At 34.4% G+C, this 25,497-nt stretch overlaps 3 protein-coding genes across 3 annotated transcripts; 2 read left to right on the forward strand and 1 right to left on the reverse strand.

Moving 5' to 3' along the window:
* Window positions 1-335: 335 nt before the first annotated feature.
* Window positions 336-9,694, forward strand: LOC145600095 (uncharacterized). The gene is made up of 9 exons (XM_081655953.1): window positions 336-474; window positions 1,684-1,848; window positions 2,161-2,277; window positions 3,344-3,491; window positions 4,620-4,709; window positions 8,653-8,707; window positions 8,803-8,925; window positions 9,217-9,273; window positions 9,398-9,694. Exons 2-9 carry the CDS (start codon window positions 1,787-1,789, stop codon window positions 9,526-9,528), a joined length of 783 nt encoding a protein of 260 aa, XP_081512079.1. The 5' UTR covers window positions 336-474; window positions 1,684-1,786; the 3' UTR covers window positions 9,529-9,694.
* Window positions 9,695-18,804: 9,110 nt separating this feature from the next.
* On the forward strand, window positions 18,805-23,333 carry LOC145603018 (uncharacterized). The gene is made up of 10 exons (XM_081659152.1): window positions 18,805-19,445; window positions 19,639-19,776; window positions 20,527-20,715; window positions 21,268-21,405; window positions 21,523-21,644; window positions 21,730-21,862; window positions 21,940-22,069; window positions 22,181-22,260; window positions 22,367-22,501; window positions 22,712-23,333. Exons 1-10 carry the CDS (start codon window positions 18,957-18,959, stop codon window positions 22,940-22,942), a joined length of 1,785 nt encoding a protein of 594 aa, XP_081515278.1. The 5' UTR covers window positions 18,805-18,956; the 3' UTR covers window positions 22,943-23,333.
* Window positions 23,334-23,653: 320 nt separating this feature from the next.
* LOC145601905 (NAD(P)H-quinone oxidoreductase subunit L, chloroplastic-like) lies at window positions 23,654-25,268 on the reverse strand. Its single transcript, XM_081657990.1, has 5 exons — window positions 25,033-25,268; window positions 24,810-24,899; window positions 24,610-24,720; window positions 24,083-24,177; window positions 23,654-23,931 (listed from the first exon to the last, which is right to left on the reverse strand). Exons 1-5 carry the CDS (start codon window positions 25,168-25,170, stop codon window positions 23,784-23,786), a joined length of 582 nt encoding a protein of 193 aa, XP_081514116.1. The 5' UTR covers window positions 25,171-25,268; the 3' UTR covers window positions 23,654-23,783.
* Window positions 25,269-25,497: the final 229 nt, after the last annotated feature.

The raw sequence follows: 25,497 nt of genomic DNA on the forward strand, positions 1-25,497 counted from the left end.
CTGATTCAATCTTATCACATTACATTTTAATTCATTAACTTTTAGCGTTCACTAGTTCATTTAGATATATTTAGGCTCTTATTGGTTCATTTGGAGATTTTAAGCAATTTTGGGGGTGAAACTGTTGTATCTTACCCATTTATAGTTAATTTCATTAAGTTATAGCCTTAATTAATTCATTTGAAGCTACTTAGATTCGCTTTAACATTTTTGGATTTGTTTGGTAAGTATACTCGCACAACACGCACCAAGATGCAAACCTTTCTACCGTAGCAACCGTCTGGCAGCTAGCTGCAGCAGGCCAGCAGCCCCTGCTAACCACAATAGGCTGGCAGCAGCCCTTGCAGGCAGGCGGTAGCCGTTGCCAGCCACTACACGCCGCAGCAGGTCATAGCTAAGCAGTCACAACAGGCTGGCAGCAGCCCCTGCAGACACGGCAGGTTGACAGCAGTAACGGCAGCGACATCAAAGCAGGTTCGGAGGGTGCAAATACTTACACTTAGAGTCTGTTTTACTCTGCTTCTACATTGCAGTCTGGGTGGTTAAATTTTGGGAATGAATACTGCATAGATTAAACAAATGTTATGATGATTTATTAGTATGACTAGTATCTGTGAGTCCTTCGTTGGAATGCCCATTTTACGTACTTTGATCTATCACTCGTTCCATGGATAACAAATTATTTAGTTATATACTGAAAGTGAGTCTTGTGATACCCTCTTTCAATTCGGACAAAATGTTCAGATTTCTGCTTTTAATCTAGGACATCTACCCTCGTTCAATTTTGGTCCCAGTGCTTGATGATTATCTATGAGAAAACCATTTCCCAGTTTAGTGAAGATTTCATGAAATATATGGAGTAGTTACAACTCTTCCATATTTCAACTATGGATACTGTAAAATGTCGTCAATGTAGCTGATTAGTAATTTTTTGAGACGACACTTGTAATTTTCAATAATTCTGAAGTTTGCTCTAATATTCCATTCTCTTAAATTAGTATGCTAATTAAAGTTGTTTGGTGAGTTCCCGTCTCTTTGTCATTGTTCATTAAAAAAGCATTTGAATTCTGTCAGATAACAGAGAAATCAAGTCACAATTGGCGTAATTTATGTCTTTTGCCATATGGGCATGTATGTAGGTGAACTTCACAGCCATCTCTATGTATCTATCCTTTCACTGGTTCTCTCTGCCCCTCCTTATCTTCACTTCCACTGCTCGTCCCCATTCAAGATATTCATACATTATTTACTTTGCCCAAGCCTCTTCTCTGCTGGTGACGATTGGCAATTGGACGACTTTGATTTTTCTGCTTGTCTTTATTCTGTCTTCTTCTTCTTTTTTTTCCATTTTCTTTTCTTTAACCAATGAAAGTAATTCAACTATTTTGGTCATGTCATAAACAAAAATGAACGATTTTTTTTTTTGTCAACATGCTTTAATATCATTGTCCTCTCTTTATGAAAGTGTGCATAAAATTAGGATGTTTGTTCATACAATATCTGGCATAAAGAGTAAGAAATTGGTTAGTAAAGACTATTAATATTTAACATTTGATGATTAATTATATGGGTATGGAATTTTGCAGTGTATAACAAATTGAATTATTAATTTGCTGTACTATGACTTCTATCAAATCTATGTAGTATAAATGTATGATCTTAACCTATGACTCCCTTTTATAGGAACATTAATGCTTCGAAGGTGTCGGTAACAATAGCATCAACGGCTATCAATTACCCAATTTTCCTTCATCGTCTCCCTCCGCGACAATTTTCTCTTCAGGCAATGTCCAGTGGCAGAGAAAAAAGTAGCTTCTCCTTCTCATCTTTTGCTCATGATTTACCTAGGTTTAATCTTTTTCATTCTCTATGTTCATGTTTGAAGTTGATTGATTAATATGTTTAGTAGAACAGTGATTTGAATTACATTTAGTTTTGTTTTTTAATAAAATGACGATAGTTTAAGTCATGTATATATGAATGTACCTAGTGATTATTAATTTTTTTTTAATTTAGAATTGAAAACCAATTGTCGTTTCGATAAAGTTTATATATAAAGTGATTGAATGGACATTATTTTGCATTTAAATCATTTATATAGAGGTCTAAGAATTCTCATTTCAAACTTTGTGTTATTGTTTTCTAATCTGTATTCTGTAGTTTAACTGGAGGAAGAAAGCATGGAGATATGAAAGGCTATCGTGGTGGATCAAGAGGTCGTGGTCATGGTGCTCCTACTGGTACTTCAGATAGAATTGATACTCTTGGTAGACTGTTGTAAGTACTACACAACCTTTTTATTTGTCTATTATTTCTTTTGCCTTCTGAAGACTTTTTTTTTCTTATAAACATTGTATTCCTTTTTTCATAAATAAAATTGAAAAAAATAATTCCAACTTTCATCAGTTTGATCAAAATAATCCCAATTTTGGATTATTTTTAAATTATCTGAACTTTGGAGTTTATTCGCTTAAAATGGTCCGAAGTGATCAGTAACATGTTAAAGAGGGTTTTTTTTTGTTTTGTTTTGTTTAAGTGACATGTGTTACAACATGAATGGTTGAAAATAAAAAAAAAAATTAATAAACAAAAACCAAGCCCCAACTCGCGATAACCCCACTACCACCCACCACACTTCAGCGTCCCTCCTCCCACCGGCCCTGCTCCCCAACCGCCGGCATCCTGACGCCATTTCCCCTAAAACCCTCACCGTGAAAGTGTGAAACCACCTAGTCTAACCCGAAACCCTAAAAAAAATTCAGCCCACTGCACAAATCAGCCAATTCGCCACTCCCCCACCCTAGGGTTCCGAGGGTAAGGGAGCGGCGATTTAGGGAGTTTGTGCAGTGGTTTAGGTGTTTTTAGGGTTTCGGGTTGCGGTGGAAGTTAAGTGATTTAGGGGGGAAGGAGGAAAGAAGTGTCGGCGCCGGTGTGAGGGAGGGATGGTTTGGAAGCTGGCGCCGGTGTGAGGTAGGGTTTGCGGCACTGGTTGGGGCTCTGGGGGTGTGACGGGCTAGGGAGAGGGTGGTGCCGTGGTGGTAAGGTGGCCGGTGGCCGGGTTGATTTTTTAATTTGGTTTTTTATTTTTTTTTTTCAAGTTTATTTTTTTTTTTAAATTTCAACTAATCACATGATGACACGTGTCACATTTACCTGATATAACAAGTTAGGTGACTGGTTGGGATCATTTTTAGCGAATGACCCCCAAAGTTCGGATTATTTATTAATAATCTAAAGTTGAGACTATTTTTTTATCAATTTTTCCTTTTTCATAAGGCTCATAAACATATTGTTGTTTTTGTATAGGATTTGGAAACATAATCAAGCATTTTGTGTTTATTAGGGTACATATATTGAGACATGATGCAACGGAGCTGAATTTGGACATGCGTAGTGATGGATATGTTAAGCTTCAAGATATTTTGAAGCTGAACATGAAAACACTGTCAAATATTCCATTAAGCTCATATGCTATTGATGAAATTAGAGAAGTAAGTCCTATCGCTGTTGTTCTCACACATTGATGATCACACAATCTTTTAAATTAAGTTGATACAGATTTTATGATTGGATTGTAGCTCCACTGTGTTTCCAAGTTTCGTTTAACCCTTAGGCATAAGTCATAGTTTTCTCCATTCCCACCTTTTTTCTTTGACCATTCATCAACCATCATAGACATATTGTTTTTCTAGTTATCTTTTATAGGTGTCATTGCAATCTTTCCCCTTCAATTTTTTTGTGCCTTCCTACCCTTTATTAATGACCAAAAGTCATCATCATACTCGGTACTAATTATCTACACATTTTCTCTTTTGAAGTGAACTTATATTAAATAAATGTAACCATTTTTTAACTAACCACCCATTTAATTTTTAAATTACCACCCAAAAATGTAACCATTTTTTAACTAACCACCCATTTAATTTTTATTTTAAATTAGCACCCCTTAAATTAAATAAATGCTCTGATTACCACCCATTTCAAAAACCTGGTGGATTTTCCATCTGTAGGCCCCACCTAACACTTATTTTGACCCTTTGGACTGATTTTTTCCTCGATTTTTCTCGGTAAAAACACTCTCTAAACTTTAATTCACATTTCCTTCACCAAATTCTACCAAATTTCAAAGAAAAAAATGTGAATTGAAGTAAGGAGAGCGTTTTTAAAGAGAAACATCGGGGAAAAAATCAGTCAAAAGGGTCAAAATAAGCGTTAGGTATGGCCCACAGACGGAAAATCCACCGGATATTTTAAGTGGGTGGTAATATGAGCATTTATTTAATTTAAGGGTGGTAATTTAAAATAAAAAAATAAACGGTTGGTTAGTTCGAAAATGGTTACATTTTTGGGTGGTAATTTAAAAAAATTTCTAATATTTATGCAGGAAAAAAAATTATGTCATGATTAAACTTTTTAGATCAAGTATTGAAATTAACTTATTACTTTTCAAAAAAAAAAAAAAGCCAAGCAACAGTAATTAATGTATACGGTACAATTTTAGACATTGGATTTCCTTTTATTGAATTATTTTATGTTAGCTCATACTTTAATCTTTGGCATTGATTCATTTAGTTCTGTTCTTCTTAACACACTTTGACACTGATGTGCAAAATTTTCAGGCTGTAAGGATAGACAACAAGCAGAGGCTTAGCCTTATGGAAGAGGATGGAGAACTGTGGGTACGTGCAAACCAAGGTCATACTATAAAGGTTAATTAGCTATCTTTGCAGTAGTATTACTGTGTATTAATTTAAATAAAATTGTCAAGAACTGCTCCATGAGTCAATATCATTCCAATTCCTGATCTTTTCAATGCTCTAGACTAATGGAGAAGATCTAGATTGTAGGATTCCACTTTTAGTACAGTTCATAAGCTATTTTAAATTGACTTGACTCATCCTGGAAATAATGGAAAATTTTTAGAATATGAAGTGGAAGATATACACAGGTGGAAATGAATAATTATTTCGTGAATGGAAATGGGAAGTAACATAGTGAAGTCAATCGTTTGGCATTGCCATGCTACATATTCCTTGTTCCTAGCATAGGTTTGTTTGGTTAAAATAGGAGATACAGATGAAGAAGGGAAAGGGAAGGGAAACCCCTAATTTACGGAATTTGTTTGAGGGGAAGGGAAATTCTATGTTGTTCTTCTTCTTCATTTTTTTTTAAATTTTTTATTGGTGATGTGGTTTAACTCAGGAATAAAACCTCCTTAATCCCTCAAGGCAAGTGCCCTTTGTCAGCTCCCTCATTACGGCGTCTTCTGTTGAATCCATCAACGACAATTTCATCTTTGTCTTGCTGTCAACATTTTCTTTCTTGTTCCCTCTCTATAGCCCTTCACCCCTAACAACCTCCATCTGCTGGCCAACTCACTCTTACCTTTCCCACCTCACAGTCCCCCTCCACTAATTAAGGCGCTAACAATTCTATGAGTTCACAAATTTCCTACTAGCTCTCTGTCTCATTATTTCTGCTCCCAGGCGCTCCTTTGGTAGTAGAATTGACCATGAAGGCTCTTAATTTGGAGTCTTGCTGGTCAAATTTAACCATTTACAGCTCATCAATGTTATGGCATTTTTAAATATGCTCTTTTTGTTTCTTTTCTGGTTATTATGGGGGTGAAAATGCCATCAGCTGCTAATTTTACTGTGTGGGCAGATTTTGTTGTGGCTGATGGTATTATGGTAAATTGAGAACATTTGGCCCGGGGTTGAAGCTGTGAGGTCCACGAAGATATATGTAGAAATATTATTTTATTGGAGATATGATTCATGTTTGTTTTGCTTAATGAGCGTGGTTAAGGTGTTGCTAATTAAAGGAAACACATTATTAAAGCAATAGTGAAGCACAAGGGCAAGAGCGAAGCTCGCTCGATTGGGGTCATGCCCGGACGATCGGGCATGTAAGCACTCTGGAATAGTGTTGCTGTGCTGCTTGATCAAGCACCCTGTCGAGCCCACATGCACGCTAGAGAAGCATTGTGTGACCGCCCGATTGGGCGCAAGTGTTGTTGTTTTTGATGGATTATGTTTGCCCGAGCTTGACCTTCTACTAGCGGTTGTTAACGGTTTTTATGTTCGTGAGTTGCTCTATATTTATAAATATTGTATATGATGAAAGATAAGAAATGAAAATTAGAAATTAACTTCCTTTACATTCTCGTTGTTTATTATTCTCTCTAAGATTCATCATCACAAATTCACAATAACTTGTTTTCATTGAATTGCTTTTAGACTACTCCTAATTGCAATTGCTTTGTTGTATCTCCTAAGTGATTTCGTGATACCCAAGCAGTAGTATAGGGTTGAAATAAAGCTTTTGGGAAAGTGATATCGTTCACGCCTTGAAGGTTCTTGTTGTTATTCTTAATTGTTATTATTTTCATCACCTTTAAGACCCTTTATCTCCATACGATCCCCAACAATTAAAAAGCTGTATTTTTTGCAAAGATGACTACCATCAAGGAATCGACAACAAATTTTCAAAAGTTAGACAAGTTTGGGGGTGTCGGTTTACGTAGATAGTGAAAGAAGATGCATTTTCTCTTGACCTTTCTTGGTGTGGCTATGTTCTTACTACCCCAAAGCCATTAGAGGAAGAAAGTGAGACATTAGAGACCCCGCAGAAGAGGAACAAATGGGAGAACAACGATTATATTTTCTGTGGTCACATTCTTAACGCTATGTCTGATAAATATATCAGTTTTATGAATCTACTAAAATGCTTTGGGATGATCTTGAATCAAAATACATGGTTGAATATGCATCTAACACGAAGTTCCTTGTTAGTAATTTCAATAATTTTAAGATGGTTGAGAATAGGCCTGTGATGGAACTATTTCATGAACTACAAAGAATGTTAGGAAACTTTAAACAACACGACATTAATGTTGATTAAACATTTTAGCATCCTCTATTATTTGACAAACTCGCACTCACTTGGAAAAATGTTAGAAATTCTTTGACACATAAGAAAGATGAAGTGACTGTTTTAGAATTGGGTTCCCATCTTCGAATTGAAGAGGGAATTCGATTCAAGATGGACTTAAGGATGGAAATCCAAATTCCACCATTAATATGGTGGAAGATGGTAAGTCCAAGGATAGTCACAATTATAAGAGGGGTAAATACTCTAACGGTAACAAGGGCAAGAAGCCTAAATTTTATGAGGATGCACCATCTTCGAATTGTTGTTACTCTTGTTGTTCTTCTCCCTTTTCACCGGAGACCCATGGGAAATCTGCAATTGTTGGGGTCATAAATGATGGTGTTCATCGGCGAGGGAGATAGGCATAGGATCACCCCCTCACCAACCATAAGTAGGGGTGGTTTTCTTTTACCTCTGTTAGTCACTTCGTGGGGTCTTGAGTGACTAAAGGTCTAGTTGGTCCTTGCACAAACTCTTGATATGCAAAATCAAGGTTAAGAGTAACAACAATTATAGTATTAATGACACCTATAGTGATGTTACCGGATCCTGTGGCAACATCCTCAAGTGGTTGACAAACCACGACCCAACATCTAAACTATCATCGGTTTTAATCAAATGCCATTGAAAATAGAGCTCCCTAGTAGACACCACCGCTGAACTATCTCCTCTAGCAAATACCGTATTTGCTATGGTGCGCTGTGAAAGTCTAAACCCGAGGATAGTATAGATGTTGACCATGAAGTGGTTAACGGAGGTAAAAGGGAACCAACCCTACTTGTGGTTGGTGAGTGGGCGGCCATATGCCTACCTTCAAGAACAACAAGGGCAACAAGATGATTGAAAGTCAATTATCTCAAATTTCACGCAACAAGTTGGGTGCCACTCTAACTTTGTGGTCAATTTCCAAGGATAACGGTTATGAATCCAAAAGAACATGCGAAATCAATCACCTTCATTTTGGAAGGAGGGTATGAAGCTCCAATAATGAGAGAGTTGGTCGCCAAAAAAGGAGATGAAGGAGATTGTTGAGTAGATGAAAGTGAGTTTGAAAATGAAGTGAGTGAGGAGGCAAAAGGAAGGCCAAAAATGAGTGATGAAGGTGCCTCAAAGAGAATCGAGGGAGAAGTGAAAAGCCAAGCTCCATTGAGAGCATATGAGCCTCGTATTTCATTCCCTCACAGAATGAAAGAATTTCCAAGTTCCTTAATGTAATGTAAGGACTTCAATCAAACATTGCACTTCTTCATGCTTTGTCACAAATGCCGACATATGCAAAGTTTTTGAAAGATCTTCTTTCTAACCAGAGTAGGCTTGAGGAGAGTGATTCTTAAAAGAGGTGTTGTTGCTGTTGCCACCAACCTTAGTGGGTATTCTTTGTCTTCTTCTGGCATCGGTAAGGACTTGCACCACGGTCCATTAAATCATCAGCTAAAATTGTTTCAATCTTTTTCTACCACATGGACATTGGCCACGGCTATATGGCCATGGCCCTTGGATTTTCAATTCCATGTAAGGTTTTTGGGGAGTAGTCTTGGGAGCTTGGGGAATATCCACCAAGTGCTTTGCTATTTTATTTTCTTATAAAAAAGTAGATGTATCTTATTTTTCTTTCTTTTTTTTTTGTTTTTTTGTTTTATGAGGAAACAAAAAATGTTTTTTGTTGAACTCTTTTCCATATTTTTAAATCCACTGTGATTTCTCTCTTTGGTTATCTAGTCTATAGAGAGTGATAGTTTGTTGAAGCCGATCGTTTCTGCCGAAGAGATCCCTGGTATGCACTACGCGTAATTACTCAGATCTCCACATTGCTTGCTGGCAAATTACTCTGTAGATAAGACAACTCTTTGGAATTTCTTTCATATGTAGTTTGTGTTCATGGTACTTATAAGAGGCTTCTTCAATCTATTCTTGCATCTGGTCTCAAGCGAATGAGCAGGTTGCACATTCACTTTGCATGTGGCTTACCCTCAGATACAGAAATAAAAAGTGGTATGTACACCCTATACGAAGAGTTTTTCTGATAAGTTTTCTTAATGTCTTTTGCAAATTTTCTTTGGACCATAAAGATATGTAATCTTCTGCATGGTTTCTTTTACTGATTTATTTCTCATTTTTCTCTCACCACACTTTGTGAGCAGTATTGCTATCCCTGTATATTGTACACGAGAAATTCTATAAAAAGAAAACATAGTTACTAATGTGATCAATGGTGATATGTTAAAAATTCCTGGTATTACTTGCCATGAATCTACAGTTGATGTGTTTTGGGCCATTTTCCAGGTTTTGGGCGTGATGTTAACATGATAATCTTCTTAGACACCAAGAAAGCAATGGAAGGTAAGCTTCCTGTATTTTATATTTGTTGATGGATACTAATAGCTGGTCGAAAGTGATTTTTAGTGCCAACATAGACCCCCCTGGTAATCTAATGGAACTCTTTCACCGTGTCTAACCTTCGCAGATGGAATAAAGTTTTACAGGTCTGAAAATGGGGTAATCCTGACAGAAGGCTTGGATGGCGTTGTCCCAGCTAAATATTTCCAGAAAATCGAGTCATGGCCTAAAAGAAACATGGTGACTTTCCATGTTTAAGTTATTTAGACAAATGCATTATGTACCCTTATTATTGTTAGATACGTATACGAGTACTCTATTCATCAAAATCTGCAGGCTGGACTTTGTGAGTCGCAAGACAATTGACTCACTAATTCCTAAGTGACATTTACTGATTATCTATTATATTTATTCTTAAAATTTATTCATTTTTACTAAACTGAAATTATTTTTATTGATCTTTTTTTAACTGTACTGAAATTGTTTTTGCTGAATTGAAATTATTTTTACTGAATTAAATTAATTTTACTTAATATTAGTTTTTTAAAGGAGAAGTGAACAGGCCTAACACCCCTGTACAAGGCATGTACAAAACTATCCAAAATCTTATCCGCAACTGATTTGAACTTTTGGATATTCGATCCGAATTTTCATTTCGAATTGAAAATCTGACATGAAAAAGCGGATATTGGATGCAAATTCAGGTAATAATTTTTAGAATTTCGGATAACCGGTATCCGAAATATAAAGGTTGAGATAGTGATTTATTCACTTCGTCCCATGATACTTGGGACGTTGGAATGGACACATAGTTTAAGAAAACTACAAGTGGATCTATTTAAAACATTTGTACTTTTATATTGCAGTAAACAATAAGTGGCATTGTGGTGAGGTGGTGAGGAGAGAGAAAATGTGGGAAAATATCAGTATATTATTAATGATCCCATTCCATGTTTAGTACTCTCGCCGTTTTTTTCATATGCATCACATTGACAATTGCACTATTCACATACCATGGTTGACTTAATTTTTTCATCTCTAAAAAATGAATAAATGTTATTATATTATATATCATTAGGTTCGTCATAATGTCTAGTTTCATAATATAATTTTTGTTACAATTTTTACTAATACACAATTAAAGATATTTATGGTCAAAGTAGCATCTCGGCAAATGTGCCGGTCAAACTGATGCATATAAAAAAAACAGAAGGAGTAATGTGTCATGTATTGGTGGGATGAACGAAAATGGGAACTGTGTCAAGTATTATGGGACGGAGGGAGTATATTATATGAAGAATAAATTTTTTAAAATGTCCATCTGAAACTAACCATGTATTATTCAATTATTATAATATTCTTAATATATTATTTAGTTAAAATATATTGTACAACTTAGTAATAAAAAAGAGATAAAAATAGTGATATTTAGAAAATAATCATAATCAATTGTAATTAACATTTGAAAATGAATATGCGAAGCATCCCATCAGAATGACTTTGGAAATTTTCGGATCAAATTCGGATATTCGAATCGAAATCACATTTCGGATTGATTTCCGATCTATGAACAGGCCTACCCGTAACTTGACTGACGCCAAAACTTTGACTCAATTATAACTGAGTAATCAATTTCCAACGTATTACTTTGGAAACACACTATCTATATGACATTTTCAACTAATCTTATTTTATTAGTTACTCTATATCAATGAATATCAAGTAAGGCAATTTAACCCTATAAATTGAAACAAATTGAATAATTGGAGAAGGAGAAAGAGGAGCATCAACAACAATTTTTCAATTTTTATGGTTGTTTAAAACCCAATTTGTGAAAAGAGAGAAAAGAAAATAGGAAAGAAGGCTACCTGGCCATGGTTGGTGCTTGCCGGCTATTCATCACCTGCATTATTTCAAAGCCAAACTTTTAAAGAAGGGACAGAATGAGAAGAGGAGAGAAAAGCGGGTGAAGAGGAGAGAATGTGTAGAAGAGGAGTGAAAAGCGGGTGAAGAGGAGAAAATGTGTGTAGAAGAGGAGATAAAGTGTGTAATTCAACATTCTGAGGAAGGGAATTCAGCTAAAACAAAATCAAAGACAAATAGACAAAAGAAAAGAAAAAAGGACAAAACTATAGTTGGACTTTTGAGAGGCAAAATAGTCAACACACTATTCATATGTAATTCTTATTGCCCACTTCTCAGTTTATTAAAGGTTTTACGACATTCATTTCATTTTAACTTTTTATTCATTTTTAATCATCGACAACCCCACTTTATAGGTTCTAATAATATTTAATAAATCTCATTTTCGCTATCTGTCTCCTCTTTATTAGCAAAAGTACCTACATGCATAGTCCTTGTTTCCACTATTTATTGGTTTACATAATTATATTATTGTTATTATACCTATGTTTTCCTAAGTTTTACTTATCTTTTGTTTTCATTTGTTTTTGTAAAATCTACTCACTTTATTCTTTTTGTGACAACTTATTATTCATTGTTATCTTTTGTGAACTTTGTGGGCTCCAACTTGATATGAAATTATCCCGTTAAGGACATTTATCTTAACTCTAACTTCTTAATCCATTGTTCTGCTACTTTCGTAAAGAACATCCAAACCCTTCACTAAATATAATCAATTCCATTAACTTATGTTGCGATAGAAACAAAGTGATAATAACAATACCAATTATTCCTATCTAATATTGGCAATAACACAACCTATTAAGCATTTCAATTAGGTCAATTATTGGAGAATTTAAAGAGGTATCGCTCACATCAATCATATTAGGATTCCGCATAATCATAGATTGGGAAACTACTCACACATAATAACAAAAGCAAAAACGATAATCAATGAAGAAAACATGATTAATAGGAAAATAAAAGTAGAAGAAAAGATATAGATGAATACTAACTACTTGAGTTGAAAAGAGATTCATTTGTTAATGACAAAAGCTTACATATGATTTTCTAAGGGCAATAAAAACCTAAGTAGAGAAGAAACTAGGGTTCAAATGAAGTATTTTAAAAGTAGTAATCAACTAAGTGTGTTTAATCGAGTTTTACAAGAGGTATTTCAACACAAGAATAAAAATTTTGAAAAAGATAGTTTTTCGGCTCTACATAGCTCTGACTGGTGTGCCAAGGCGAAGTTGCCAGGTCGAGCGGACAAGAGTTTTTATTCCCCTTTTTCCCTCAAAGCTTGCTATGACGAAGGTTTGTTCTCCTGATCTACCAGGGCGATTCCTCCCGATTAGACGCACTAGGAGACTTTGAATTCCACTTTTAAAGCATCGCCTAAATCTCTTCATTAAAAGCTTCTACATTGATATTAATTTCATCTTCATATACAGGCTCACTCAAAGTTTTGGTTTTGCATCCAATTCAATTACCTTCTTTTTTCAATAATAGGTTCATTAGGATTTTTTCAATAATTGGTTCATTAGGATTTTCGATCACCAAAAAAAAAAAAAAGTTCATTAGGATTTTAATTTATTTTTACATGTGAGCACGAATCAATATCTACGCTATTTCTTATTGGTTGTTTTAACTTTTATGGTTATCTTTGCTTCATATTTGTCATTTACTTTCTTTATAAAAGCTAATATTTCTTCTAGCTTTTTACTCTTTGGACGTTTTATGTACTTGTTATTTCATCTTCATAACACTACTATTTTACTTAGACTTGGTGTTCTTAGACTTAGAATCCTTTGTATTCTAGGGTTTAGTTATCCCGTGATGAATTGACCCTGATTTATCTATCAATAATCTTACTTGACTTGTTGCTAGACGTAGAGTTTAATTTATACAGAATTCTCCCAAGTTCTTTCTATTGTAATATCATTTGGATCGGATTTACTTTTGTGTGACTATTTTCTTCTTAGGATTACCTCCTTGCTTAGGCTTTAGAGCATTTACTGCCGTTTTTCTAAAAGATGAATTTGCCGTATTTACCAGCTTGTAAACTACTTTCCACCTTAATTGCATAAATCTAGTTCCTTATGCATTTTTACTTTATCGGTTTATAAATTGATAGCTAAATTCTTTGGAGCAAGCATATATGGATATTCTAATCTTATATAACACCTTAGATCACATACATAGCTTACAAGATTAAACATTTTACATAACGTATTAGTTATTCACCAATTTCTGCCTTTAATGGTATTGATAGGGGATTCCTCGAACTATCGGAGCTTACTATTGAGACGTAAAGAAGCATCCAATCCATAAGTCTACTAAGTACTCGTTATGCATTCATTTCTTTTCTCTTATATCTGCTTTTCTTTTATGGCTTGCTGGTTTCGGCTATCGCGATTACTTGAAGATCTGATAAGAGTCAAGGATTCCTTTTTCTTTTTTTTAATTTTTTTTTTTTAATTTTTTTGTTTCTATCTACGAACGCCGAGAGATGTGATGTGGTATCTTACTTATCTTAGTCTTAGAGATTGCATCTTATTCGAATGAAAATGAAAAGCCTACTCATCCCAGCTATGAGGGCCACCCTAGCCCATTGAGTGCTCTACCTCGTGCCATCAACATCATACGCTCTACTAAAATAGATTTCGCGAAAAACCAGCTATATTTGATCTTGGTTGGCCTTTCACCCCTAGCCACAAGCCATCCTTGTATTTTGCCACATACGTTGGTTCGGTCCTCCAAGGCTTGCTAGAGCTCTCTTCAACTTGCTCATGGCTAGATCGATCGGTTTCGGGTTAAATAGGAAGAACTAGAAGATTCCACCTCTGGGAAGGCCTTTTATACTTGAATTGTATTGCACCAATACAAATGTATATATAATTTTCTTTTGCTTTATGATTTTTATTAATCTTTTTGTTTATTTATTTAAAAGTAAGATGGACATACGGTTATTTATATGAAGGTCAACCCTTGAGAGTAGAGGCGGGAGGTAAGGAAATCTCCTACTCCCAAGGAATTGTAGTTGGTGGGGCTCGAACTCGTGACCTCAAAGTCACAAAGTGAGTTCCACTCTTCTTGTTTATGATATTGATTTATGCTATTTCTTTTCACAATCTTGTATTACTGTACTTTCTTTCATTTCTTGGCCATCGTTGTGATTTTAAAGAAAGAAGTTTAAATATTTATTGTGTTTGGTAATCTTGGCTTAGTGTATTGTTCATGTTTACACTTCTACTATTTTCAATAGTGGGTGAGCTTATTTGTAACATTTGATGATCTAAAGTAAAACGTAATATCAATTTGTCCCAAAATTTTTTTAAGTACTATCTCATATGGTTAAATACATATTTTAAAAATATTCACAATACCGATTTACCACCAAAATTTTTTAAAATATTAATATGTATTATCTCAGGCGTAGTTTTAAGACACACGTATTGATAATCAATAGGAATTGAGTCCTTTATTCAGGTTCTTATACCATAGCCTACAAACTTGTGATTGTAAAACCATGGGAAAAGGACTTTAATTTTCAGAAGTAAACTTTGCGAATGATTCCAATTTGGATCCAATTTCCCAACCTCCCTCTTAATTGTTTAAAATACCCCTAATTTTTGGAAATACCCCTAATATTTGAAAATATTTTCTTAATTATTTTATTTATTTTTTGAAATGATTAAATATTTTTAAATCATGATCTTGGTCGGTCCATACTTTATTAATTAACGTTGTACACCGTTTTAAATTAACAATTTTATTTTCCAAATATTATCTTAATAATACTTAACAACCTTAGCTTAATTATTATCTCATGAATTACAACTAAATCTTAGTTTTGATATTATCTATATATTTGTATAAGAACTTGATTTAATTATCAAATTCGATATTTTATTTATTTGATTATAATTTTTCGATTTTAAAAAAAAAGAATGAATGAATGACGTGAAGCTACTCAAGCTAGCAACCATGGCTTTAATGATAAGCATATCTGACTTAACCTCTAGCCTTCTTCATTATCCATTTTTGCTTCTTATCTTCATTCTTTCTACCATATGCAAATTTATCTAAATTTCTTCTCATCTTTTAACCCAACTACTATCCTAGACTCAAATTGATCCAAGTATTTTAACAAACCCCAAAACTTATCATATTTTCTAGTAAATATGTCATGCCTTCAACTCTATCTTTTCTCCCCTCTAAACACTATAAATAGACCTTCAATCCTTTACAAATTCCTCACACAAAAATTAGAAAAATTCTCTTCCCTATTTCTTAAACTCACGGCCCTCTCCTTCCTATTTTCCTTTCCTAAAACAAACACCACAATCGCCACCAAGTTATTGTTTTCATAGCCACCATTGCCCACCTTATTGATGCACTAACTACACCTTGACGCTTCTGCCTTCTTGCCCCCTTTCTCTTCCACTTGCTGCTACCGCAAGGTGCTGCGCATCGCACCATCCTCATTTCACTTCCTATTTTGCATGAGCATTTGTTAAAAATATAACAAATTTACTACTCTTTTACTCCTTATGATGCTACTATTAATATTATGATTACTATTATTAAGTTTTGATACTAGGAATATTATTATGCTACCTAACTTTGGCACTAAATTAATACTTACGCAAATTCTGTAAAATTTGATTTTATAAGGTTGATATTTTGGTAGTTCAAGCACAAATAGAGTAATATCTATAGTTTAGTGTTTATTTTGTTAACCTTACATTAATTAAGGTTATTTTAATTGTGTAGGAGGAGTCCCTCGAACGTGGTCAAGTTTAGTAGTCGTACCTTATTGTTCTCGTGATCAAGGACTCAAGGTACGTATAGGTGACTAGGTTCTTGATACAAATTTGAATGCGTGTTTTGGTAAATGTTTGTTTTTAATGATTGGTTGAATAAATATTGCGTTTGAATATTTAAGTTAACGATTTTCATGATTAGTTAAAATATATAATTTTACGATTTAAAGGTTTGATCTTGAAAAAAAAAATTAAAAAAAAAAGTGTTGATTGATTAATAATAGTTGTTTAATTTATAAATCACTTGATTGAATTAATTTGCAGCTCATTATGAGCCTGATTATTTGATATTTTTACTGTCCCTCTACCCGGGACTAGTTAAGTAAGACCATGAGTTTTGTATGATCTGGTCTTTCCTCGAGTATAGTTTAACTTGCTTGGGGGGTGTGCATACTTAGGCGAGGAAAATTGGTTTGGAAATATATCTTCAAAATTTAAAAGTTTATAATTAAATTGAAAATCTATTAGTTTTGAAAGCTTCTATTGATGGACATTACTACCCTTGGAAGGTTAATTTTGGATAGTCTAATTTTGAAAAGTGACTTGTGGCAAGTTTAAATTTAAATGATTACTTCGAAAGCAAGTATGCCAAATCAAGTATTTACATGCCTTGCACTTCTATGTACTTAGCGTTTTTGCTAATCTGTTTTCCGTTCCTTTTTGTTTTGGTTCGCCTTTTTTACCATTACTGGTAAGCAGTCTTGACTTCAGGTGTGGAGTTGTTCGTGCGCATGCTAGAGTCGGGATAGGATCACATAATTAGGAGTTAAATTCTATTTTTGATTGGACAAGTTTTTATGAAGTAATTTGAAACAGTCATTATGGTTATTCATATTACAATAAAAGTTAGTTATTTTTCCGCTGCAATTTAAGTAATAAATTAAGCCTTACGTTTTTCACGTGGCGGTAATACGCCCAAGTCTATCTCTATGGTATTTGTATACGTATAAATACAGTATTTACGTAGAGGGAGATTTAGGGGTGTTACAATTTACTAAGTAGAATAGCCAGTACGTTGGGCACACCTCTCCTAGCAGATGAGTGCACTGCTTCACAGACTCGTCTTTCTTATGCAAGATTGTTGATTGAGATTGATCTTACTCAACCTATTAAACATAACATTGTGATCGAGGGATCTAATGGAAGAACTATAAATCAGAAGGTTCGAAATTGGACATGAGCGAAAGCTAGACTGACTCTTGGCCCAATGCTCGTGGACGATGAAGATTGACGACCTCTTCTACCTAACTTTCTCTTTGCAAGAATAAGCTCTTCGAGAATGCGCTGCAAGCCTAGGATTCGTATCATCTAGCGTATAATCCCAATTGGCCGAATTGGCTGAGTGACAGAGGATTGTAGAAAACTAGGATGATTTTTTGAAATGGCTTGGTGGTATTGGTGTGCCAGCAACCAAGAGCTGGGAATCGTGGTGGGCTGAAATACAAGAGCACTTGCAATACAGAGAATTTTTTGGAAAGTTCCCAGAGATTGTTCTTTCTCCGCGTTTCTTTCTATATCCCTAAGAAGTACTATATCATTAGAATGTAGCTAATGGAAATCAAAGAAAAATAATGAGGCTGACATCTGTTATGGGTTTAAGCTTTCCTTTTGACCCAAGAGAGAAAGTGAATAAAGCTGCTGCTAGTTGCAACTGCATGATGCACATTTCACCCAATGCAGAATTAAAAGAGCAATAAAGGAGGAAATACTTGAATTAGTTGGACAAAAAGTCTAAAATGATTATCACACACCAAGAAAATCATGTTCCGTAATTTTTATGCAAAACCTTGAAGTTTGAAAAGAGAACAACCCTTTTTTTTTGTATTTGGTTGAAAAATGAAAAAGATAGTCGAAGGAAAGGAACATTCAATAAGAACGAAGTAGGAAAAAACGGATCAAAGAGGACACATGCCATTTATGATTCCAGCCTAGAAGACTAGTTAATGAAAGGATCAAGAATGTCATATATTTTGGTCAAATTTTATCCACAACATTTCTAAACTATTTTTATTCTTACTAGCTATTTCAATTTGGTTTTATGTCACAACTATAATTGTTATTAGTATAAATGAGAGAAAAATATGTTAATAAATATTTAGGGGTATAAATGTCCGTATGCTATTATTAAAAGTAAAAAAAAAAAAAAAAAAAAAAAAAAAGGCAATTGACATTAATGAGACCTATGAGGGCAAAGAAGTTAATAAATATTTTAGAGGGTATAATTGTCCAAACATTACTAGTTATCTTAAACTCTTTAAAAGATTGGGGTAAAAAATTGTTAAAATAACTAAACTTTGTAGTAAAAGTTAAAATCATCGTTTATACATAAAACCTAATAACCTACGAAGTATTTGAGTATATATACAAATCAAACTGGTTTCAAAAAAAATATGTACAAATTATACATTGGTAAACTGTGATTTAATATAACTCAAACTCCACCATAATTTTTATCTTATTATTATCAATTACAAGCAAAATATTTATTGGCTTATGACAACTTGATCAATGGATTGGATAGATTAAATAATATGGATTAGATAGAATTATTGGACTTTAACATGATAAATAAGATAAGATTACAATGTACAAAATAGGAAAAGAATCACAAAGGATTAATGCATAATCAATAATATACACATAGTGATAGTGTATCTCAATTGCACGTCACTTCCACCACACCTAAAGCAACACATATGTAAACCTTCCAATTCTATTCGTCCACTTCTTATTACCCCCGTGCTATTCCGCACGATCTGGTGTCTTTGTTCCTAACCCAAGTCAAACACGGGCTACCTTTTCCTAACACACTTCGACTTTCTTCGTTCTTCCCCTTCTATAAATACAATCAATCTTCCCTCACTTTTCTTTCTTCCTAACTTTACTCTCCAACAATCTGCTGTATTTTTCTCTCTCTTTTCTCCTTAAATTCTCTCTCTAAAACAAATAATAACAATGGAGGATTCAAACCACCTCTACGAGTTTGACGATGTCAGTGCTGCGGCCACGGCCGTGCCGAATCATGGATGGCAGAAGGTTACCTACGGTAAGAGGAGGAAGAACCAGCAGCAGAATAAACAGAAGCCTGCTGTCGCTTCCGGAGTTACTGTCGCTGATTCTGGGGTTGATAAGGATGGGAATGTTTTTCGAGCGATCGAGCAGCAATCGGAGGATCGACATCGGCGAATTGTGGAGGCGCAGAAGAAATCTGCGCTTTTCGATGATGACGATGATGTTCGTCGGAATGGTAGATCGAAGAAGCGCGATGATTTCGATGATAGTGAATCGGAGGACAGAGAGAATGTGAGTGTTGTTGAGAAGAAGGATGATAATAAGGAGAAGAAAAAGAAGAAGAAGGTTGAGAAGAAACCTAAGGTTTCGGTTTCTGAAGCCGCTGCGAAGATGGATTCCGATGATTTATCTGCATTTCTTATCGATTTGTCGGTGAGTTGTTTTTGGTATAGATCAATGTTTGATTTGATTGTTTGATTATTGAATTGAATTGGGTTGAATTGAATTGAATTGAATTGAATTGGGTTGAATTGAATTGAATTGAATTGAATTGGGTTTAATTGAATTTTGTTGAATTGAATTTCAATTGTGATCTGATTGATTTGATTGGTCTTTTGTGTTTTAGGGTTCTTATGAAAATCAGGAGGACATACAATTGATGCGATTCGCAGATTATTTCGCACGGGCTTTTTCAGGGGTGAGTTCTGCCCAATTTCCGTGGGTTAAGACATTCAGGGAATCTCCAGTTGCTAAACTTTCTGAGGTGAGAATTTTTAAGCATATGCTGAATTCTGTGACAACTTTGGCAATAAGATCTTTAGCTGAATTTTAAATTTGATGGTTGATTTCGTTGCAACTTTGTTAATTAGATCCCTCAAAGTTCGAAACTTGAAATATGTTTAGGATTGAATGCATCATAGTCTAAATCTGAAACCTTTTTCTTTTTGAATACATCTTGTTCGATGAAAATAATGCTTGAGCTAATATGAATTGGCGAAATCGATGTTGAATATGAGTGTTATGTGCTTGTGAAACACGTGAGTTTGTATTGTATATAAAATTTTATGAATGTGTTTTATTATCCGCGGACCACAATTGCTGGCATTTGGACTACCTTATCTTTCTCCAAATAAAAAGAATTTGTCTTTTTTTTGTTTACTGTAAATTTTTTGGGCTTTACAACTTATGTACGGAGTATCTAATTTATAGACTATAGAAGAATATAACTTTCTGGATATTATATTGAACTATTTGGATGTCTTTAACATATATTTTCTTTGGTGAATAGATTCTAGGTATTGGATATTTGGATTATGTAATTTGATTTTTATGTACATTGAACCGGTTTCCCGTTTGTGTATGATTTTGTTGCTTCTCCTTTCTTTGTTCATACGAAGTATTATTCATTGCCTTGTTAAATTGTTTTTGCTCGACTCCACATTTTTTTTTGATTACATAGCTATTATTTCTTGCTATGCATGTCTGCTCATCCAATTCTACTTTTTCTGAACAGATCCCTGTCTCCCATATCCCAGAGGCTGTTTATAAGACATCAATTGACTGGATCAGCCAACGTTCAGTTCCCGCCCTTAGTTCCTTTGCAACTTTGTTATTAGATAGTATTCTCGCAGATTTAAACGTTCAAGCTCCTAGTGTTAAGAATGCTAAAAAGGCAACTCAGCAGCCACCATCCAAATCTCAGGTAATTTTGTACTGAATATGCTCATTTTTATGTCTATTTCCTAGCAGAACTTCAAATGCTTTCTTTTATCTAAGAGTTTGATATGCTTTTCTTACACTTGGTTTATCATCACACCTCATGCGAAAGTACACAGTGCTACATCAGGTTTTTATATGTTTTTATAGAATTATGACTTTGATGCTGGTTTGAAGCATGTCCGTGCAATGTAATTACTAATGCTTTTGACAATGATTTATAATTATCATTTTATATTTATTATATCTTAGTGTCACTTATTCTGTCACTTCTTGTTTTACCTCTTCCCTATTCCCCACCATAAACTAGGGAAGGAAGTATCGAGTGTCAGGATTACTATGTATTGGTATTTATGGAGAACATTAACTGTGCTACCAATCTACCACTCTTTTCACTTTCTTTCTCATAAGTCTTTTACAATAATTGGTCATATCACTCTCCACTCTCCACTCTCAAAGCATCCTATGAAAGTTTCCAATTCCTGAAATATATGTAGTCATTTTGTAGTTGTCTTATGGATGTTGCTATATGTGATAGGTTGCTTTATTTGCGGTTTTGGCTATGGTTTTAAGGCGTAAACCAGATGTTCTTGTGAGCTTGTTGCCCACATTAAAAGAGAACCCAAAGTATCAGGGACAAGAGAAGCTTTCAGTTATCGTATGGATGATATCTCAGGTAAACTTTGGAGTAATGCCTCAAATTATTTGAAGGATATTGAGTTTAAATTGTTACTTTGCTTGTCTCATTTGACTGCCACTGTCTTATACTGACAAAATAAACTATTCTGTATAGGCCTGTCAAGGAGATTTGGCAGTTGGCTTGTTTGCATGGGCTCATAACCTCTTGCCATTGCTCAACAGCAAATCCACTAGCAATCCACTTTGTAGGGGTCTGATTTTGCAGTTAGTTGAAAGGTTTGAAACAGTTGCATAATTTGATACAGTACATCATTTGTGTTAAATGTTTAGTACATTAGTAATGAAATGTGATTGATTGCAGAATTTTGGCTGCCCCAAAGGCCCGTTCTATCTTGGTTAACGGAGCTGTTAGGAAAGGAGAACGTCTGATCCCTCCAGCTGAGTTTGAGATCCTTATGCGGGCCACTTTCCCTGTGTCATCCGCCAGAGTAAAGGTGTGTAATTCATAGAGATTATCATTCATGACCTTTTAATGAATATATTCTAATAGTTGTATGGGGATTCTTTGCAGGCAACTGAAAGATTTGAGGCTATTTATCCTGTCCTGAAGGAAGTTGCTCTTGCTGGTGCAGCTGGAAGCAAAGCAATGAAACAAGTTTCACAACAGATATTTGGATTTGCAATTTTAGCAGCCGGAGAAGGTAATTGTTTTCATGCTATTTTGCATCCTCGTTTTCGTATATAAGCATGCATTTCTAAGAAAGAACTCTGTTGAGAAATTAATGTGTATTTTTTGTGTACTGATTATACAGGCAAGCCTGAGCTGGCTAAAGAAGCGACTGATATCTTAGTTTGGTCCTTGGCCCATAACAGTGATATCTACAAGCAATGGGTAAATTGATGTTACTACTCTTGCTATTGAGCATTCAATTCTTTGACAGGTTTATATTGGCATTCCATCGTTTGTGGTTTACTTGATTTTGTGCTCATTTTTGCAGGACAAAGTATACCTGGATAATGTGGAGGCAAGTGTTGCCGTTCTGAAAAAGCTTTCTGAGGAAAGAAGGGAACAGCATCTGAACCAGTCATCTCTTGAAACTGTGAAACAGACTCTGAAGAGTTTCCAGCAAAAGGTATATTCCATGATCCTCACTCAACCTCTTTATTTGATTCAATCACATCTGGAGCCGTAGATTGACGGATAAATTACAATAAAATTAAAGATTGATAGAAAGGGTTTGGAATCAGCTTCTGCTAATTCTGTTCTTTAAAAAGCATAGAATAATATGATTGTTTGTGACTGTATAATTCATTGATGTGACATTCTTTTGCTTTTCTCATAGAATGAAAAAGCATTGGCCGGTGACCATTCGGGACAGGCAGCTCTCTTCAAGGATGCTAACAAGTACTGTAAAGTGTTATTGGGGAGATTATCGCGAAGCCATGGCTGTGTGAAAGCCTTGGTATTTGTTGCAGTTGCAACAGCTGTGGGTGCTGCTGTTATGTCTTCAAATGTGGAGTCCTTTGATTGGAAGAGGGTGTCTGTGATGCTCAGCTCCTTCCAATCTTTTTAAAATAAGAACGCTTAGTGGCTGTTTGCTGTCATTTGTGCGGTTCATTTGGTTCGTAATATGATAGAGAGGAAGCAACACCAGCAAGTTTACCTCCAGCAATAACCATCTAAATAGATCACCGGATACAAGGAGTTAGAATATGAGGAAGCCATAAGGCTTGCGGCTGTATTTGATAGTTTCAATTCGGTCCTTGACATTTTTGACCGATTTGATTTTATGTTTATTTATTTTTAGTGTTTTTTTTTTTTTTTTTTTTTTTTTTTTTTTTTTTTTTTTTTTTTTTTTTTTTTTTTTCAGCTTCCTGTTAACTTTTAGAATATTTGACATACATGCTTGTATTTTGTAGACTCGTATGCTTTTATTTACAGGTTTTAATATTATGAAATTATTAAATTACCAAGTCTCTTGTGCTCCCTTCGGTCTGGTATAAGATTTTTTTTTTTTTTTTTTTTTTTTAATCAAGTAGAACAGAATAAAAATTTGTGAGTAATGAAAATTATTTATGAACTAAATTGATCGATCATTTACGGGCATTTATCTTATCAGAAGCAATTGAGGAAAAAGTTGCTGAAATCGAAACTGATTTTATTGCTTCTTCCCTGAACACAAAAGTAATGCATCCAAAAGAACAAAACTGGAGGAAGTGTTAACTTGCATAGCCTCTTAAGTCATAGCTTCTCAATGAAGATTGTGTCTATTACGATAATCAAATAAGGAATAACTTTTGTAAATTGGATATATTATATGTGTAATCACATTGTAATCCAAGGAGTGAGAAGTTACAGATATCAATTAATCAATACATATACTATACAATTGATAATGATAATTAGAGAATTCTTCATTCGTAATCTTCAATGGTAGCCCATGGATATTTGAGAAACCCACCCTTAACCTCTGACGGGTTTTCGGGTTTAGACCACGGATACTTCAATGTTGTGTCTCTTGGGAATTTCCTGAAGTTAAGAAATGGTGCCCATACCAAAATCCTGCATCACATTTGTTCCAAAATTAAATGACATAATAAGTTTATTTGTTCAATACTACTCGATTTAAATATTGTAAACTAGTTCAAATTACACTGTTAACGTGTTAGACGAAGGAAGAAACAATTGACGTAAGGAGTATAAAGGTACTCACCCAGGGAAGAACAAGAAGACGAACATAAATTGGAAGTACATTTCAAGTAGATTTCTTCTGTACCATCTTATTCTTAGCCAGTTCATGATTATTGGCTGCCATGAAAATAAATTCAAGCATGTCAAATATAAACTACTACAGAGTATATGATCAGTAATTGAATTACCTGAAAAAATCACCATTTTTTTTTTTTTTTTGATTTGATAATGAACTTACCAAAAAAAAAAAAAACTCAACTTATTCGGATTATATAGTTAAAAACTCCATATGCTACTAAAGTGTCGTGTCGAATTATTTTTTCGTTATGTTCTCTATATATTATCGTAATTGTTGTCATTAATACGAAGTATATATTATATACTCTACTAAGATTTGCCCAACTATGATAAAAACATCACAAAGCAAAGGAAAACAGAACATTTTTTTAAGAACATTATTACAACAGAAATAGTAATTACGACTTTTGTGCACAATCAATTTATTGATTTTGATCAAAGGATTAGGAAAAGGTGGATAATTTTGCTTACTGGCATAACAAGAAAGTACCCAAAAGCCACAACTCCAGCCTTAATCAAAACCCAAATCAAATCTTCATGATAATTTACTCCTGTAACTGCAAATGCTGGTTCTGCAGCAACCTGTTGGTGCATTTTATTGCATCTACTTAACCACTAAAATAAATACGATTCGAATAATATATCAATTGAATTAAGGATGAAGATCATACAGTAGTGGTGGCCAAAAGTCCCAACTGAAACACCCAATTGGATTTTATCCCATCACTAGGCTTCAATGAAATGTTGCTTCCATTACTAATCTATTTGAAGCCAAAAAAAAAAAAAAAAATACAGATTAAAATCATACACAAAAAATAAAATAAAATAAAAAAGAAAAAAAAAATGGTGTGGCAATTTTTTTTTTCTTTGGGAGGGAAAATGTAGGAGACATACTGGTGATGGTTGTTGTTTGGAGTTAGAAGCGCTAAGCAGTTTGTGTTTGTGCACACAAGTGATGGAGAAAGCGGGTCGGCGTTTCGGAGCAGAGAGTGAAGGCAGAGCCTTGAGAGGGTGGAAGATTGTGCAATTCATGGTTTTGTGGCCTTATCTCTTCTATTCACAACCAAATGTTTCCATGGTAAGCATGTCATGCATCTGAGGACGATAATGGTTTGTCTTTTTTTTTTTTTTTTTTTTTTTGATGAGACGAGTTGTCCGCCACATGTATATGGATGGAAATGGTGAAACATATACTTTCTGTGTTCTTTTTTAATTCACATATTTTAGGTTTTGTAAAAAAAAAAAAAAAAGTTTTGTCATTACTTACTAGATGTTGAAATCTTAAGGATTCATTTGACATTGATGTGGCTTACTAGTTTTTGGTTTTCTCGCAAAAAAAAAAAAAAAAAAAAAAAAAAA

The sequence above is a fragment of the Chenopodium album genome, chromosome 21 (genome assembly GCF_948465745.1).
Source record: "Chenopodium album chromosome 21, dcCheAlbu1.1, whole genome shotgun sequence".
NCBI lineage: Eukaryota > Viridiplantae > Streptophyta > Magnoliopsida > Caryophyllales > Amaranthaceae > Chenopodium > Chenopodium album.

Coding starts and splice junctions, on each gene's coding strand:
- LOC145601905 (XM_081657990.1), bottom strand. CDS start 25,170: ATGAATTGCACAATCTTCCACCCTCTCAAGGCTCTGCCTTCACTCTCT. Junction 24,900..25,032: donor CCAAACAACAACCATCACCA/GTATGTCTCCTA, acceptor GGCTTCAAATAG/ATTAGTAATGGAAGCAACAT. Junction 23,932..24,082: donor GTCTTCTTGTTCTTCCCTGG/GTGAGTACCTTT, acceptor AATGTGATGCAG/GATTTTGGTATGGGCACCAT.
- LOC145603018 (XM_081659152.1), top strand. CDS start 18,957: ATGGAGGATTCAAACCACCTCTACGAGTTTGACGATGTCAGTGCTGCG. Junction 19,777..20,526: donor CAGTTGCTAAACTTTCTGAG/GTGAGAATTTTT, acceptor TTTTCTGAACAG/ATCCCTGTCTCCCATATCCC. Junction 20,716..21,267: donor AGCCACCATCCAAATCTCAG/GTAATTTTGTAC, acceptor TATATGTGATAG/GTTGCTTTATTTGCGGTTTT.
- LOC145600095 (XM_081655953.1), top strand. CDS start 1,787: ATGTCCAGTGGCAGAGAAAAAAGTAGCTTCTCCTTCTCATCTTTTGCT. Junction 8,926..9,216: donor AGATACAGAAATAAAAAGTG/GTATGTACACCC, acceptor GCCATTTTCCAG/GTTTTGGGCGTGATGTTAAC. Junction 9,274..9,397: donor CACCAAGAAAGCAATGGAAG/GTAAGCTTCCTG, acceptor TAACCTTCGCAG/ATGGAATAAAGTTTTACAGG.